Genomic DNA, 18,586 nt, shown 5'->3' with positions numbered 1-18,586 from the left:
AACCATAAATTCTGCCAGGGTATGTAAACTTATGAGCACTACTGTATATGTGTCGTTTTATACTGTGTGTTGTGCTATGAACAAGGCTTCTGCCGAAACGCATTAGCCTCACCGTTGTTTTATATGGTCATTTTGGAATAAAGATGGTCAAGACTTCACCTCCAGAAGCGCCGGCTCCTATATGCTTTGATTTCACAACATTCAGAAAGTAGTCAGGGTCAAATCTGTGGTCAAAAGGCAGGCTCAAGTTCAGAGTAGTCCAATCCAAAGTCTATAACCAAAAAATCTACACTAGCTGGCAGGATGGGGAAGCCAGTAAAGGTCATGGTACAGGAACAAGGCAGGCAAACCGGGAACTTGACACGTGTTGCAAACACTATCACAACAAGCATGAGACTAAGGGCTTGGCAGGCTTAAAACAGGTTCGGTCTCCTCCCATGGACCTTTATCTACATCAATCACCCTGCAGGTGGACAGTCAGACAGGGAGCAAAAACCAGGATGCTGGAATAAGATCAATAGCTGCCATGGAACAGGAGCATTACATGCTCCTGACAAGATGGCTGTGGAAACCTAGAAGTGGCTCTAGGGCAGTGGTTCTCAACTCCCGTCCTCGGGACCCACGAACAGGCCATATTTTAAGTATTACCTTAGAGCGATGCAGACTAGAACACTGCAATCACTGAGCAGCAAGAGATATCACCCGTGATGTATTTCAGTTATCTTACAAACCTGGCCTGTTAGTGGGTCCTGAGGACAGGAGTTGAGAACCACTTCTCCAGAGGCTGGTTCATACTATCGTGGCCTAGGTGTGGTGCATTGTCAACGTGTTGTATTTTACATTCATTATCACTGAACCCCCCCCCCATTGTTGAAGACAGAGGGAGGAAGAGTGTCCCAAGGGCCGGATAAAGACAAGCAAATGGCCGCGATTTGGAGACCACTGCTTTAGGTCTAAGGTCGAGCAAAGTAGACCATGATCCTATCATCCTTCATCTCTGCATACATGTTGATGGCTACCACATGTCAACACATCCAATCATGCAGATGGTGTATACTGCCGTTTTGTGTGTTCAGTTCACTTGGCTGATGTGATCTATTTAATGTGAAAAATGGACGTAGCAATACACACTATGTTAGGAAAAATCGTTGAGAGGCTTTATTCAAACCAGTGAGCTTTGTCCATAGTTTGTTCACGTTTCTTCAAACACATACAGTACAAGGGCCAATACATTTTCTCTCATTACTTCCCTTGGCTCGGCTCCACAGGTTTTGGCCAGACTGAACATAAGAGTTACATTAAAACTGTAAGCTTCTTTTTCCGTTATGTCTCCAATAAAGTTTGCCATTGATACCAGTAGCATGTGACCCTCCCCTTTTCAGACTTGCAACATCTGATACTGGGGTGTGAGTGCGCTCCCTACCTGTCTACATCTGCCCTTAACAGCTTAAGTCTTAGGTTATTACTAAAACCAGTAAAAATTGAATGCAGAGGCATTTTTTTTAATATGATAAAGAGTAGATACATTTATGTAGTCTTACAGCTACAACTGGCCCTTTGAGGGCAAACATAATGTTGATGCGGCCCCCCAGATGAAATTGAGTTTGACACCACTAGCGTAATACACCTTCTTGAAGCTTCAACTTTCTTGCTTTGAGGGAAGGAATCACAGATTCAAAAACACCCCTATCTCTCAGGCCCTGAGCGTCAGCCATACAGTCAAGTTCCTCCACCCCAAACTCGCTCATCCATGTCTTTCCATCCATGGACCTTGCTTTGTACACTGGTACGCAGTCATGATGGAACAGGAAGGGGCCATCTCCAAATTGTTCTCACAAAGTTGGGAGCATGAAATTGTCCAAAACATCTTGTTATGCCAACGTCTTAAAAGTTTCCTTCACTAGAACAAAGGGACGAAGCCCAACGCCTGAAAAACAACCCCAGACCATAATCTCCCCCTCCACCAAATGATTTGGACCAGTGAAAAAAGCAAGGTCCATAAAGAGATGGATGAGGGAGTTTGGGGTGGAGGAACTTGACTGGCCTGCACAGTCCTGACCTCTCTTTCATAAATTTATTGTAGAATCAGACGCATTGGAGGATTTAAGGAATGGCGTAAAACTGGGCATAGGGGACTACATTAAAAAGGAGGTTACCATCTTCTCCAGCACCTTCATTCAAGCCTGAATCAAGGTACCTTTCAACAAACCCAAGGACTCCACCTGGGCTCAAAGAGACAGGCATTACCCCTGTGGAAGCAGTAATTTCACCTGTGTTGTGGACTAAGCCCCAAGTACGCCACACAATGTGTTGGGACCAAAACTGACTTCTGAGGGTTCAGCACCCAACTGAACCTCTCCAAGACATTTGACGTCAGTTTAAGCAAACTATTCCCCGAGAAGCAGGTGTTCAGGTATCCCAGAATGGGAATACCTCGGGTCGTCAAAAACCCCATACCCATATTTAACACCTTGGTAAACACTCTGGGGGACATGGACAGGCCAAAAGGCAAGGCCACAAACTGAGTGGCGATCCTCCACTGTGAATTGCATAAACTGTTGATCAAGGGGGTGAATAAGGTTCAGGAGGGCAGTATTTTCAATATGAAACAAAGATGAAGAACATGGGTACAAGACCTCAAGCTCACTGGAGGAAAGTTCAAAACGAACATTAGAAAGTATTATTTTACTGGCAGGGTAGTTGATGCTTGGAATAGACTTCCAGCAGAGGTAGTGAGACAACAGTAAATGGCTTCAAACATGCTTGAGACAAACATAAATCTATACTCCGACAAAAAAAGTTAACAAAAAAAGCGCACTCTCGATGGACTACTCTATCTTTTTTCTGCTGTTACTTTTCTATGTTTCTATGAGGTCAGAAAATGCGTGGGAGTGCATAAGTATGCACTCTTTATATCAACTGACACCAGAAAGCAAAGCAATCATCAATTGGGTGGACTCCAGAGGGGAAGAGGACACTACAGTTGTGGGTTGATGTAAAGAAGGGCACAGGACACTTATTGGGGGGCAGAGGAAACTACAGTGGGGATGATGTGAAGGGGGGCAGGATACTACTGTGGGAGGGATGATGTGATGTGAAGGGGAGCAGAGGACACTACCATAGGAGGCATGACGGGATTTGAAGGGGAGCAGAGGACACTACCATAGGAGGCATGACGGGATTTGAAGGGGAGCAGAGGACACTACCATAGGAGGCATGATGGGATGTAAAGGGGAGCAGTGGACACTACTGTTGGAGTGACGAGGAGCAGAGAACACTACCGTGGGAGGGATGACAGGATGCAAAGGGGAGCAGTGGACACTACTGTTGGAGTGACGAGGAGCAGAGAACACGACCATGGGAGGGATGACAGGATGCAAAGGGGAGCAGAGGACACTACCGTGGGAGGGAGGATGGGATGTGAAGGGGAGCAGAGGACACTACCGTGGGAGGGATGATGTGATGTGAAGGGGAGCAGAGGACCCTACCACGGGAGGAATGATGTGATGAGGAGCAGAGGATACTACCGTGGGAGGAATAATGTGATCTGAAGGGGAGTAGAGGCCACCACTGTAAGAGGGATGATGCGACATGAAGGTGAGAAGGAGCCATCACTGTGGGAGGGATGATGTGACATGAAGGTGAGAAGGAGCCATCACTGTGGGAGGGATGATGTGAAGGGGAGCAGAGGCCACCACTGTGGGAGGGATGATGTGAAGGGGAGCAGAGGCCACCACTGTGGGAGGGATGATGTGAAAGGGAGCAGAGGCCACCACTGTGGGAGGGATGATGTGAAAGGGAGCAGAGGCCACCACTGTGGGAGGGACGATGTGAAAGGGAGCAGAGGCCACCACTGTGGGAGGGACGATGTGAAGGGGAGCAGAGGCCACCACTGTGGGAGGGACGATGTGAAAGGGAGCAGAGGCCACCACTGTGGGAGGGACGATGTGAAGGGGAGCAGAGGCCACCACTGTGGGGGGGACGATGTGAAGGGGAGCAGAGGCCACCACTGTGGGAGGGACGATGTGAAGGGGAGCAGAGGCCACCACTGTGGGAGGGACGATGTGAAGGGGAGCAGAGGCCACCACTGTGGGAGGGATGATGTGAAGGGGAGCAGAGGCCACCACTGTGGGAGGGATGATATGAAGGGGAGCAGAGGCCACCACTGTGGGAGGGATGATGTGAAAGGGAGCAGAGGCCACCACTGGGAGGGATGATGTGAAGGGGAGCAGAGGCCACCACTGTGGGAGGGACGATGTGAAGGGGAGCAGAGGCCACCACTGTGGGAGGGATGATGTGAAGGGGAGCAGGGGCCACCACTGTGGGAGGGATGATGTGAAGGGGAGCAGAGGCCACCACTGTGGGAGGGATGATGTGAAGGGGAGCAGAGGCCACCACTGTGGGAGGGACGATGTGAAGGGGAGCAGAGGCCACCACTGTGGGAGGGACGATGTGAAGGGGAGCAGAGGCCACCACTGTGGGAGGGATGATGTGAAGGGGAGCAGGGGCCACCACTGTGGGAGGGATGATGTGAAGGGGAGCAGAGGACAAAACTGTGGGAGGGATGATGTGAAGAGGAGCAGAAGCCACCACTGTGGGAGGGATGATGTGATGTGAAGGGGAGTAGTAGCCACCACTGTGGGAGGGATGATGTGAAGGGGAGCAGAGGACAAAACTGTGGGAGAGATGACGGGATGGAAAGGAGGAGCAGAGGACATTACTCTGGAAGAGATGATGTGACGCAAGTGGGGGCCGAGGACACTACTGTGGGTGGGGCGGCAGGACACTATACTGCGTCTTTGAAGGCTTGGCAGGTTTTTTTTTTTCGTGGTTCTAAAAAGGCAGAAGGTGCATTCTATGCATTACGATAAAAAACCTGTGTGCAGCAGCCCACCTGAGTTCCCTCTCCGTCCAGCGATGTCCGCAAGTGTCTCAGCCGTCCGAGACTCTCCCTCCTGATTGGCTGAGACACATCAGCGGCACCAACGGTCAGCTATAGCCAATCGGTGGAGAGAAGGGGCGGGGCCATGTGTTTATATGGACACAGGGAGCCGAGACTCAGTTCGGGTGCCCCCCATAGAAAGCTGCTTACTGTTGGGGCACTGAACAGGAGGGAGAGGCCAGAAGCATGGAAGTGGGACCCGAGAAGAGGAGGATCCGGGCTGCTCTGTGCAAAACCATTACACAGAGCAGGTAAGTGTAACATGTTTTGTTATTTTTATAGAGAAAAAAAAAAAAAAAAACGAGATTTTACAAACCATTTTAAGGGCATTCCCAATCCCCCCCCCCCCCCCCCCAAAACCACCAGCCACCACCACCTGGGGATCTTTGATTTCCTCCATGTTGTCCAGGTAGATCTCAACCTCTGAAAGGTTGTCTAATCCCTGGCCTACAGCATGCTGCATTTCCATAAATACTTCATGCACCATTGTCTGACTGTGAAAGTGTAAGTACTTGAATGGAATTGGCTGTAAAACATTTCCTTGTACAATTTTTTAGCTGAAATACCATTGGAAGCAAGACAGAATGATGTACTTATAATAAGAGAAAGAACTAGGTTTTCTTAGTTAAACATGTTAATGTTTAATAAACCAAAAAACTCCAAACATCTTCATAAATAGAAGAATTCAACATCCTTATCGTGTGCAAGTCAGAACATCCCTGTCTATCCCACCAGAAATCCGTGAACGGTTCGAGATGCAGGTCATGTCCTCCTGAAATGGAGATTCACCCGTCAGGAGGACTTCCTCTCCCCCCTGAGAGAGATGGTAGGGGCCCCCGCTTCTGGAAAGCATAAAACCAAATTGGCTATCCAACGGGTATTGTTCACAGGTCAAGCCCAGGGTAGAGTCAATGGAGATGTCCAATGCTGGGGGGGCCACACAAAACGTCATTACGATGCAAATGTCCTTTTTTTATTGGGCAGAATCATTAGGATCTCTTTAAAATTGTTGGCTCTTCAGAAGCAAGCAAAGAATGAGGCTCCACTCCCCCGACCCCCCCCCCCCCCCCTTGGGTACCGGTGACTTCACCCCACTGATAATTCTGTATCAATTATACAGAACAGGTGAGGTGAGGCCCCGCATTATAGGCCGGGATTCCTTTACAGAGGGGGGATTGATATATAAAAAAGGCAGAAAATGTGCAAAACGAAGAAGGTTCAAACTCTTCTCTCTTTCCTCTTCTTCCTTCCACTCTGCGCTCCTCTCTGTGCCGCTTTCACCAGTCCTTTAAACTGGCCTTGCATCTTTGCCTTTTTCCTGCATCAGAAAACAGAAGAAGATTATTATTTTTATATCATGTCACTAGACATGTGCAATTCGTTTAGTTCCGAATACGTTTTTGTCCGAAATTCGTTAATATTCGAATTAACGAAAAGCCGTTTAACAAAGTTTTTCAGAAAATTTGTAGAAACCGAAAATTCTGAAATCAGAAAATTTGAACAAAAACCCAACAATTGGAAAACCCAAAATAACCAATAACTATTACTAACTAGCAAATTATAGGTATTGGAATTGCCTTTCAAATTTGGCTGTTAGTGAACGTAACAAATACAAATTTTCTCTGAAGTTACGAATCATCTGAAATAATGAATGCCGCATCTAAACGACTGGAACATAACTAATTGATAAGAATAAATAACAAACAAAACCTTTTTATTATTATTAATGCGTTACGTCCCAGTCGTTTAGATGCGGCATTCGTTATTTCGGAAAATTAATAACTTCGGCTAAATTCGTATTCGTTACGTTCACTAACAGCCAAATTTGGAAAAGGAAATTCCAATACCTATAATTTAATATAGCTAGCTATTAGTATTTCAGATTTTCACATTATTTAACTCATGAAATAGTGAATACTGCATCTAAAACGAATGGAACATAACGAATTCAAATTTTTCCGAAGTTACAAATTTATTCGAAAAGGACAAGTTTCAATCATAAAAAACCTGAAAAACAAGCAAAAAAAAAAAACAAAAACAAAAAAAAACAAACACATTTTTCGGCAGTGCACGTGTCTAAATGTCATGCATTAACATATTAACCACATGACCTCTGGAAGATTTACCCCCCCATGACCTGGTGGGGGGTAAATCCTATACTTTCTGCTATAAAACATAAAAAAAAAAAAAATCGAATTTCTTTATCAATTTAAGCCAATATGTATTCTGTTAATGTTTTTGGTAAAAAACAAAACAAATCCCAATAAGCGTATATTGATTGGTTTAAGTGAAAGTTATCGCATATACAAACTATGGTTAGTAGTGGTGATCAGCAACTTATAGCGGGACTGCGATATTGCAGCAATCGGACACGGATTTTAACACTTTTTGGCAGACCATTGACACTAATACAGTGATCAGTGCTAAAAAAAAATATGCACCGTCACTGTACTAATGACACTGGCAGAAAAGGGGTTAACATCAGGGGCAATCAAAGGGTTAAATGTGTTCCTGACCAGTGTTTTACTACAGTGGGGGAGGGGCTTGTACTAGGGGGGGAAGGCATGGATTGGTGCCCCCCCCCCCCCCTGCTTTGTAGAGACACAGGATCCACTTCTACTGTAGTGACAGGCCGGCAAGCCAAGCATCGGCGAGTCCGCCGTACCTGCCAATCAGCTCCATGTCTAATTATAGCGAGAGTATATATATATATATATATATATATATATATATATATATATATATATTATACACACATATACACACACAGTCGGCAAACAGTTAAAGTCTTTTTTTTGTTTGTTTATTTAAATATAACACGTTATTCTGTGACTTACCTGCGGTTGAGCTTGGCTTTGTTGAGGGGGATGTAGGCGTACGGGTCATGTTTGCCTTTCTGCTTCATATCACCTTTTCCTTTCTGCAAGAAGAAAACACATGTGAAGACACAACCCCTTTGCTGACCCAACCTTTTCTGGCACTTTTTTTTTTTTTTTTTTACAAGTTTAAATCAAAATTGTTTGCTAGAAAATTACTTCGAGAAACTCCCAGACATTATAATTTTTATTTTTATCAGAGACCCTACGGAATAAAATGGTGATCGTTGCAATTTTTTAAGCCACACACTATTAGCGCAGAGGTTTCAATTTCTTTGAAAGAAAGTACACTTTAATTTAAAAAAAAAAAGAAAAGGAAAAAAAAAAAAAAAACAATATAACCCAATTTTTTTTGTAAAATATAAAATATGATGTTATACCGAGTAAATTGATACCCAACATGTCATGCTTTAAAATTGCACACACTCGTGGAATGGCGACAAACTACGGTAACATTTTTTTTACAGGTTACCTGTTTTGGATACTATGACACTGGAGGCATTTTTTATGTGCTTTAGCACTAAAAATAGCACCTGTAAAGCGCCTGAAAACTGCCTCTCATGCCTCCCCAGTGTGAAAGTCCGAGTGCTTTCACACTGGGGGGGGGCGGTGCACTTGCAGGACAAGAAAAAAAGTCCTGCAAGCAGCATCTTTGGGACAGTTCGATGGCGGTGCATACAGCGCTCCTAAACCGCCCTGCCCATTGAATTCAATGGGCAGCGCTGCCAAAGTGCCTGCAAAGCGATTCAGCAGGAGCGCTTTTAACCCCTTGAAGGGGGGGGTGGTTAAAAGCGCCACTTAAACAGCGGTAAATCGCAGCTAAAACTTGCGGTGCTTTACTACTGCTGCCCCCCACCACCTCAGTGTTAAAGTACCCTTAGAGTTACAGAGGAGGCCTAGCGCTAGAATTATTGCTCTCGCTCCAACGTTCACAGTGATACCTCACTTCGGTGGTGCAAATACCATTTACACATGCATGCGCTAATTACGCATATGTTTTGCTTGTGCACGCGAGCACAGGGATAAATACATGGATGAGCGTGACCGGCCTGCACAGAGTCCTGACCTCAACCCGATAGAACACCTTTGGGATGAATTAGAGCGGAGACTGCGAGCCAGGCCTTCTCGCCCAACATCAGCGCCTGACCTCACAAATGCTCTTCTGGAAGAATGGTCAAACATTCCCATAGACACCCTCCTAAACCTTGTGGACAGCCTTCCCAGAAGAGATGAAGCTGTTATAGCTGCAAAGGGTGGGCCAACCCAATATTGAACCCTACGGACTAAGACGCCATTAAAGTTTATGTGCGTGTAAAGGCAGGCGTCCCAATACACATTATATTTATCTATCTATCTAGCTAGATAGATATAGATATCTCTATACCCCCCCCATCAGCCATAACATTATGATCACTGACAAGTGAACAACATTCATTGTCTCTTAACCATATCATCTGATAGTGAATGGGATATATTGGGCACCAGTTGAACATGTTGTCCCTGAAGTTGATGTGTTGAAAGCACACAAACAATAATCTGGAACTTCTCACTAAAAGGATAAGTTCACCTTTGGGAACATGCAGTATGTTCCCAATGCTGCAGCGGCTGCCCGATCCCCCCACTCCATGTGACAGCAGTACGGTGGAAAGGTTCTGCAATGGTCAGGACCAACCAAACGTGGTCCAAGGAAGGAAAACTGGAGAACCAGCGACAGGGTCATGGGCAACCAAGGTTCACTGTTGGACATGGGGAGGGAAGGCTGGTGGTCTGTGTAGTCCGATCCAATAGAAGAGCTACTGGAGCTCAGATTACTGAAGAAGGTAATCCTGGTTCTGATAGAGAGGTGTTGGGGCACACAGAGCATCGCAGTTTGTTGCGTATGGTGTAGCCGCAGGCCGGTCAGTGTGATGCTTTGTCTAGTGGAGTCCATACTGTTATGGCTGATTGGTTGGTCTAGCTACCTATCTAAATTCAACTGGTGCATCTGAAGTGTTTTCCTAGTATATCTGCCCACACACATCCCAATTCTTGCATACAATGCGTTACAATCTGAGTATCTCTGGAAATAACTAGTCTCTGTGCTGTGCATTACTGAGCCAAAAACACACAAAAGCTCTGGAGAAGCCCAACATCTTCTACATCCCAGCCTTAGTGCTCAAGAATCCCTAACAGATCATGTATTAACGATTTCATAAATACCAAGCCATTGATTTAAAAACACCCGTACATGGTGAAGGAAATCCTGAAGACATGACCTGTTGGGGGAACTTGAGCACTGATGTTGGGAACCACTGGTCTAACAAAAGCTGTAACCAAACCAGGACCCATAGACAAGGGGACAAATCCTTTCTCTGCACAATGCAGTCCCCAAGAGGAGACATGTTATGGTGGCCACAACACCTGGAGGGACATCTCATCTCACGAGTTTAGTAACACACTTTTGGTTATTTACCTTTGATTTGTACGTCTCTCCAAAGTTTGGCTTTTTGTGAATAGGTCGGTGTATTCCTGAGCCGCCAGCTGTTGGGAAACAAAGAAGATGGTGCAAAGTGAGTTAGCTAAAATAGTTAAAGTGAAATTCTAGGCCCCAACTATAGCCGGCCATAGATGGATCTGATCAACACTGACTGTGTTGATGGGAGAATCCAGCAATTTTCTTTCCTGGAAAGAAAAAAATCTATAACCCCCAGGCTGCTTAAGCCTAAAACTGCAGAATGAAGATGCTATTCTTGCGTTACTCTGGTTCAGTCACGTGATTCTCCCCCAGCGGCCTGCTCCAGGGGAGAGCAGAAGATCGCCAACAAGGGATGGAATGCCAGAGTGGTGATGTCACCCATAGGCTTACAATGGGGCATCCATCGTCGGCTGTCCCTCCTCTTACCTGAAGCTGGCACTGAAAGCCGATTATGTGACCAGTCCAGAGCACCCTGAGAATAGGCAAGTGTAAGCATCTTCCTTCTACAGGGTAGTTAGTATAGGAGTTAGGAGGGGAATGGGAGTCATTAAGTTTAGTTAGAGCCGAGAATCCCATTTTAATTAAAGTTGGGCAAAAGTACAACCAACTGCAAAGCACCAATGGTGTCTATTACATGACATTGACCATCAGTAATAGAGGTGGTAGTAAATGGAAAGTATGACAGATCATAGGTTCTAAACAAGTTTCCAATTGGGGGGGGTTACTTTATCAAAACCATTTACAATTTGAAAAACCCAACTGTTACCCCTGTAGGTGGACCATGCCTTTTGGACCTGCATAGCACCCTGCAATTAACTACATTAATTGCACAAAGTGCGGAGGTGAGTGCCCATGCAGGATCCAGGGCACAAACTAACATTACAGACTGGCCCCAGCGTGGGGTCCAGGTATGGTTCCCAAAATTTGACCAAGGTTACGCCCATCCAGATAATTGTTGTATTAGAAGACAATGAAGAGTTGATTGAATAATCCAAAGAGAAAATAAACTAGTTAAGCCAAGAGTGATTTTTCCAACAGGGAGAAGAGGCTCATCCCCTTAGGACACTAGCAAAAAATGGAGGCATCATGGAGTAGGGTAGGGTTATGGGGGGAGCCCTGAGAGGGTGCCATCAAAAGCTTGCCACTGTCCAACTACCTATAGCCCAGGGTCTATGACTACTCAGCCAGTGTTCTATACTGTATGATTAGGATATAGAATTGTGTACTCACTCTTTTCTTGGGAGCCTATTAAGGAATATAGGAGGTCTTAAACCTTGGTGTTATTCTGCCTTCTACAGGAAGGCTGGACAGTGAGAAATAAACAAAAGTGTAGACAAGCCCCAGGATAACCCCTCCCAACTACCAGCATGACCCAGTTTTTTGCTGGTGTCATAAGAGGAGGCGGTCTTTTCTTCAATTTTGCTGGTATAACCCAGAGTTTCTCAACTAGAGTTCCATGGGTGTAGTAGTAGGGTATATTAGTAATAGTAGGGTATTGTACCGTGTTAGCCATTAGTCCCTGAAGAACAGATCCAAGTTATCCTGAAGGCTCTCCTCTATATTCATCTAAAAATCCTTTCCATACTGACACCTAAATGGGGGGGATTGGGTTCATTATAACCACCTGGTAAGTCAGGGCTCCTCAACCGGGATTCCATGAAACCCCCCTGGGTTTCTTCAGAGGTTGCTAGAGGTTCCCTTGAGCGTTCTGCCTCTTGGAAAGGTCCCCACTGACACCACTGGCCCCTTTTGCTATCTGTAAGGGGCTCTTCCCAATGACCACATGTATAAGGAGCATTCTTCTCACTGACCATCACACTAATCTATCAGGAGTAGTAGATGTAGTCATTTTTAGCAGAGGGTTCCTTAAGACCAGAAAGTTATTTCAAGGGTTCCTCTGCGTTGAAAAGGTTGGAAAGGGCTGGTATAATCTATAATTTAATCAGCATTTTTCTTCTCCACGCCAATGCCAGAGGCTTACCCTCTGATATGCACCAGGGGGGGCGGGAGACCTCAACCTGACTTTTGAAGCGTACGGCATCCAGACCTTCATCCACTGGCTTTTACGTGAAGTGCTTCTCAGAACCAGTTCTTGTGAAGTTGACTGCATAACGCTTTCCAGGTCTAGAGCTGTTAGCATTGGCCTGTCATGCCTAATTTTTATTGGTCATTGGGTGCCATTATTTCCTGATGGCTTTCTAGCAGAAGAAGTTGGCACTGTGGGACCAAGCGCTGGTGTAATTTGCTGGGGGTGGGGGGGGGGTGGGAGTTTCTCGTGCATAAACCACCCCCTCTCTCTGCATGCTGCATCAAGGAAGCATCTCCCTGCTGATGTTCATACTTTCAAAGAGCAACCGGAAATTTGATCTGGCAATATTGACTTTGGTCATCCTACCATCCGGTCATGGACCCTCATCTGCTTCTTGGGTGTTGAGAGTACTTTGCTTCTTACCTTTAGCCTGTATGTTGCCTGTGGTGAAGCAGCAACATGTTCGATTCTATACAGAGGGGACAGGTCCCGCTGTACCGGGTGTCCCCCAAGTTCTCCTTTCTACTAATGGCTCAGGGGCCACTTGCAGCAATTCTAATGATGGTATCGCCATCTGCAGCTAAAGTGATGTTGATTTCTAATCCGAGTCTCTCAAACCCTTGGATTCCTGCTTAGAATTGTCGGGTGTGGCCGGGTATTCTACCTTCCCATGGGAGACTTTCTGACCCAGTTTACCCCGTTGTTTGCAGACTTTGAGAGGCCACAAATGAACTCCCGTGCCTCCACCTGCAGATCCTATATCTGATCTACTCACAGCCATAGCAGCTTCTCATCCATCAGCTGTAGAGTCTCTGATATTAACTCACATTGATGCTTAACAGATAAGCTGACCCCTCCCCTGAGGAGTCGCACGCCTACCGCTATTACTGCCAGCCGGGAAGAAATATACCTTTATATTGTGACGTTTTCTCTACGGCCTCATCGTCGTCATTCTCCTCCCAGGAACGCTTCTTCTGTGCCTTCTTCTGTAAGAAACATTAAAGAGGAACTGCGTTATAATTGTATTACAGTGAGGGGGAAAAGTATTTGATCCCCTGTTGATTTTGTATGTTTGCTCACTGACAAAGAAATGATCAGGCCCCTCCCATGTACACAAGTATCACAGGCTCCTCCCATGTACACAAGTATCACAGGCTCCTCCCATGTACACAAGTATCACAGGCTCCTCCCATGTACACAAGTATCACAGGCTCCTCCCATGTACACAAGTATCACAGGCTCCTCCCATGTACACAAGTATCACAGGCTCCTCCCATGTGCACAAGTATCACAGGCTCCTCCCATGTACACAAGTATCACAGGCTCCTCCCATGTACACAAGTATCACAGGCTCCTCCCATGTACACAAGTATCACAGGTTCCTCCCATGTACACAAGTATCACAGGCTCCTCCCATGTACACAAGTATCACAGGCTCCTCCCATGTACACAAGTATCACAGGCTCCTCCCATGTACACAAGTATCACAGACTCCTCCCATGTACATAAGTATCACAGGCTCCTCCCATGTACATAAGTATCACAGGCTCCTCCCATGTACACAAGTATCACAGACTCCTCCCGTGTACACAAGTATCACAGGCTCCTCCCATGTACATAAGTATCACAGGCTCCTCCCATGTACACAAGTATCACAGACTCCTCCCGTGTACACAAGTATCACAGGCTCCTCCCATGTACATAAGTATCACAGGCTCCTCCCGTGTACACAAGTATCACAGGCTCCTCCCATGTACATAAGTATCACAGGCTTTCCGTCCCCACTGTATAAGTAACAGAGATGAGTCCTGGAGATGACATGAACCTAATTGGACTTAAGGGCCAGTTCACATGCAGTCCAGTGCGATTTTTTTTTATGCCTCAAAAACGCATGGAAAGAAGAAGGTTATATGGTTTTCAATAGCATAGTTCACACCAGTTCTTGCAGTTCCATTGTGTTCCAGAAAAAAAATAAATAAATAAAAAGGAGTAGAACATGCTGAATTTTTCCTGCACTGGACTGTACTGAAACACTGTAAAGCGCAACAAAAATGTACTGGAGCGCACCTAAACGCATGTCCTTATGCAAGGTTAAGAAAAAAAAAAAAAAGAGGGAAAATGCACTGGGCTGTATCAAAAAACGCACTGGAACGCATCAAAAAAGCGAATGCAGAACTGGCCCTTGGGGGCCAGTTCACACCACATGCAGTCCAGTGCGTTTTGTTTTCTGCATTTTCAATTACATAGTTCACACCAGTGCGTTCCAGAAAAAAAAATAAAGTAGAACATGCTGCATTTTTCCTGCACTGGAACACATCAAAAACGCACCAAAAACGCATTGGAACACACATGTCATTTAAGATTAAGAAAAGCACTGGGCTGAATCAAAAACGCGCATGCAGAAAAGCATCTGGAACGCATCTGAACTGCCTTTCTATGGTGTGAACTATGGTTTGTGCCTTCTGAAAGATTAAAGATGGAAACTTACAGTGCGAAGTCCGACTTCTTTCATGAGATCCGCCATCTCCTCATCCACACCTGTAAAACATGAACAGAGACTGAGAACATCGTCCATCATCACACCGCCTTTAGCTGGATACCATCGGGATTTGTTAAACCGTTTTTTTTAATGAAGTTGTTCGGTGTGCGCAAGATTAAGAAATGATATGGCATGAATATGTTTTATTACATAAGTCTCTATGCCAGCTATTCTCAATTAGGATTCTGTGGAATCCCGGGGTTCCTTCAGAGCAGAAATCTCCAAACTTTCTAAACAAAGGACCAGTCTACGGTCAGTGTGTGGTCAGTAGGTGGAATAGTGCCCCATTGTTGGTGTCGTGGGGAATATATCCGCTCTCCTCCCCAGGAGCCTGCACTCCCTAGATCCGCTCTCCTCCCCAGGAGCCTGCACTCCCTAGATCCGCTCTCCTCCCCAGGAGCCTGCACTCCCTAGATCCGCTCTCCTCCCCAGGAGCCTGCACTCCCTAGATCCGCTCTCCTCCCCAGGAGCCTGCACTCCCTAGATCCGCTCTCCTCCCCAGGAGCCTGCACTCCCTAGATCCGCTCTCCTCCCCAGGAGCCTGCACTCACTAGATCCGCTCTCCTCCCCAGGAGCCTGCACTCACTAGATCCGCTCTCCTCCCCAGGAGCCTGCACTCACTAGATCCGCTCTCCTCCCCAGGAGCCTGCACTCACTATATCAGCTCTCCCTAGGACTCTGCATTCACAATATCTGGTCTCCCACAGTACATAGAAAATGGAAATGTATTTTAGTAAATATAAACTGCTAAATACTTTTTCTCATCAGCAGTATATAGCAGTCTTGTGACTTCTATCAGTTTCTGGTTAAAGCTTGTAGGAGGAGTTTTCATTCTCCTCTGACTGTCCCATCAGGCTGCAGGACCCCTGACCCTCTCTGTCTGAACAGTGATGATTGGCCCTGTGCCGATCACATGCACCCCCCCAAAAAAATAAAAAACATTCTAGCAATACACACCAAACTGAGCATGTGCAGAGCGACTCAGAGGGCTCTGTGCAGGTATATATTGGGGACAGTGGAAAAGGGGGAGGATCATATAAGACAGGATCAAACAGCCTTTTTACACAATGCAGAAAACAAACCCCTTAGGTTCCACAGTAAGTATAACAAGCATGCTTTACTGCATATACGGACTGATTTTACTGTTGTGGGTTTAGTAACACTATAATTTACCAAAAATTGGGTATTATATTGTGTTTGCGTGCACTAAAATTCATTTTTTTTTGCCTGAAAATCTGTACTTGATAAACGGCTGTGCAAAGATTGCAACTACCACCATTTTATTCTCCAGGGCCTCTGCTTTCAGAAAAGATATAATGTTTGAGGGTTCCAGAGCAATTTTCTACCAAAATATGTTGACTTTAATGTTGGTGAAAAATAAATTAAAAAAGTAACAGGAGGTGGCTGTCTGCACTGCAAGCTTCAAAATACAAAATAATGCATTTCATAGCTGCACTGATATTTATGGTCCTCATCCTTCTCCAATCAGAGGCATTCATCATCTTCAGGGGGGGATATTTGGCAGATTCAAAGGGTGGCTTACCTTTCTTTTTTCTGAACTGAACTAACCCCTTCAATACCGGGCACTTTCACCCCCTTCCTGCCCAGGCCAATTTTCAGCTTTTAGCGCTGTCACACTTTGAATGACAATTGAGCAGTCATGTAACACTGTATCCATATGACATTTTTATCATACAAATAGAGCTTTCTTTTGGTGGCATTTAATCACCACTGGGGTTTTTACTTTTTGCTAAAGAAACAAAAAAAGACCGAAACAAAGAAAGTTTTTTTTTTTTTCAAATTTTCGGTTATAGAATTTTGCAGATAAGTAATTTCTCTTCTTCACTGATGAGGCGCCACTGATGGACACTGATGTGCGCTGATGAGGCTGCACTAACTGGCACAGATGAGGCTTCACTGATGTGCGCCGATGAGGCTGCACTGATGGTCGCTAATGGCCACTGATGGAGCTGCCCTTATTATAAGTGTAAATGTGTGCTGTTACAGGATTGCCGGTTATGTGCACTGATGAGGTAGGCTGCACGGATGGGGCTCCACTGAGGGGCACGGATGGGGCTCCACTGAAGGGCACGGATGGGGCTCCACTGAAGGGCACGGATGGGGCTCCACTGAAGGGCACGGATGGGGCTCCACTGAGGGGCACGGATGGGGCTCCACTGAGGGGCACGGATGGGGCTCCACTGAGGGGCACGGATGGGGCTCCACTGAGGGGCACGGATGGGGCTCCACTGAGGGGCACGGATGGGGCTCCACTGAGGGGCACGGATGGGGCTCCACTGAGGGGCACGGATGGGGCTCCACTGAGGGGCACGGATGGGGCTCCACTGAGGGGCACGGATGGGGCTCCACTGAGGGGCACGGATGGGGCTCCACTGAGGGGCACGGATGAGGCTCCACTGAGGGGCACGGATGGGGCTCCACTGAGGGGCACGGATGGGGCTCCACTGAGGGGCACGGATGGGGCTCCACTGAGGGGCACGGATGGGGCTCCACTGAGGGGCACGGATGGGGCTCCACTGAGGGGCACGGATGAGGCTCCACTGAGGGGCACGGATGAGGCTCCACTGAGGGGCACGGATGGGGCTCCACTGAGGGGCACGGATGGGGCTCCACTGAGGGGCACGGATGAGGCTCCACTGAGGGGCACGGATGGGGCTCCACTGAAGGGCACGGATGGGGCTCCACTGAAGGGCACGGATGGGGCTCCACTGAAGGGCACGGATGGGGCTCCACTGAAGGGCACGGATGGGGCTCCACTGAAGGGCACGGATGGGGCTCCACTGAGGGGCACGGATGGGGCTCCACTGAGGGGCACGGATGGGGCTCCACTGAGGGGCACGGATGGGGCTCCACTGAGGGGCACGGATGGGGCTCCACTGAGGGGCACGGATGGGGCTCCACTGAGGGGCACGGATGGGGCTCCACTGAGGGGCACGGATGGGGCTCCACTGAGGGGCACGGATGGGGCTCCACTGAGGGGCACGGATGGGGCTCCACTGAGGGGCACGGATGGGGCTCCACTGAGGGGCACGGATGGGGCTCCACTGAAGGGCACGGATGGGGCTCCACTGAAGGGCACGGATGGGGCTCCACTGAAGGGCACGGATGGGGCTCCACTGAAGGGCACGGATGGGGCTCCACTGAGGGGCACGGATGGGGCTCCACTGAGGGGCACGGATGGGGCTCCACTGAGGGGCACGGATGGGGCTCCACTGAGGGGCACGGATGGGGCTCCACTGAGGGGCACGGATGGGGCTCCACTGAGGGGCACGGATGGAGCTGCCCTGATTATCAATGTAAATGTGTGCTGTTACAGGATTGCCGTTATGTGCACTGATGAGGGTTCACCGATGTACGCCGATAAAACTGCACTGATGAGGCTTCACTGATCAGTGTAAATGTGTGCAGTCAAAGGATTGCCGGTTATCGGCTCTCCTTTTCTCACATGACAGCGCTGAGGATTGGAAATGCCGATAACCGACATTTGTTTACACAAATTTACGGTTATAAAATTTAGCAAATTAAGTAATCTCTCTTCACTGATGGGCGCTGATGAGGCTGCTCCGATTTACACTGACAATCAGGGCAGCCTCATCAGCGCACGTAACTGGCAATCCTGTAACAGCACACATTAACACTGACAATGTGTGCTGTTACAGGATTGCCAGTTATGGGCGCTGATGAGGCTGCACTGACGGGCGCTGATGGACACTGATGGCGCTGC

General features: G+C 47.2%; 1 protein-coding gene across 3 annotated transcripts in view; it reads right to left on the bottom strand.

The window, feature by feature from the left end:
- Nucleotides 1-5,558: 5,558 nt before the first annotated feature.
- The window catches only part of LOC141105581 (RRP12-like protein), an 80,303-nt gene continuing 67,275 nt past the window's right edge, over nt 5,559-18,586 (bottom strand). For 2 of the 3 annotated variants that reach the window (XM_073595503.1, XM_073595505.1), the window contains 5 exons: nt 14,791-14,840; nt 13,213-13,288; nt 10,271-10,338; nt 7,780-7,862; nt 5,559-6,260 (listed from right to left, as the gene is read on the bottom strand). In XM_073595503.1, coding sequence (XP_073451604.1) covers nt 6,161-6,260; nt 7,780-7,862; nt 10,271-10,338; nt 13,213-13,288; nt 14,791-14,840 — 377 coding nt within the window. In that variant the 3' untranslated portion in view covers nt 5,559-6,160. The remainder of the gene's footprint in view (nt 6,261-7,779; nt 7,863-10,270; nt 10,339-13,212; nt 13,289-14,790; nt 14,841-18,586) is intronic. The other variant, XM_073595504.1, reaches the window with a different exon arrangement.

Source organism: Aquarana catesbeiana, linkage group LG08 (assembly GCF_042186555.1).
Source record: "Aquarana catesbeiana isolate 2022-GZ linkage group LG08, ASM4218655v1, whole genome shotgun sequence".
In the NCBI taxonomy this organism is placed as follows: Eukaryota; Metazoa; Chordata; class Amphibia; order Anura; family Ranidae; genus Aquarana; species Aquarana catesbeiana.
The sequence above is the reverse complement of the archived record's forward strand: the minus strand, read 5'-3'. Positions and strand labels throughout refer to the sequence as shown.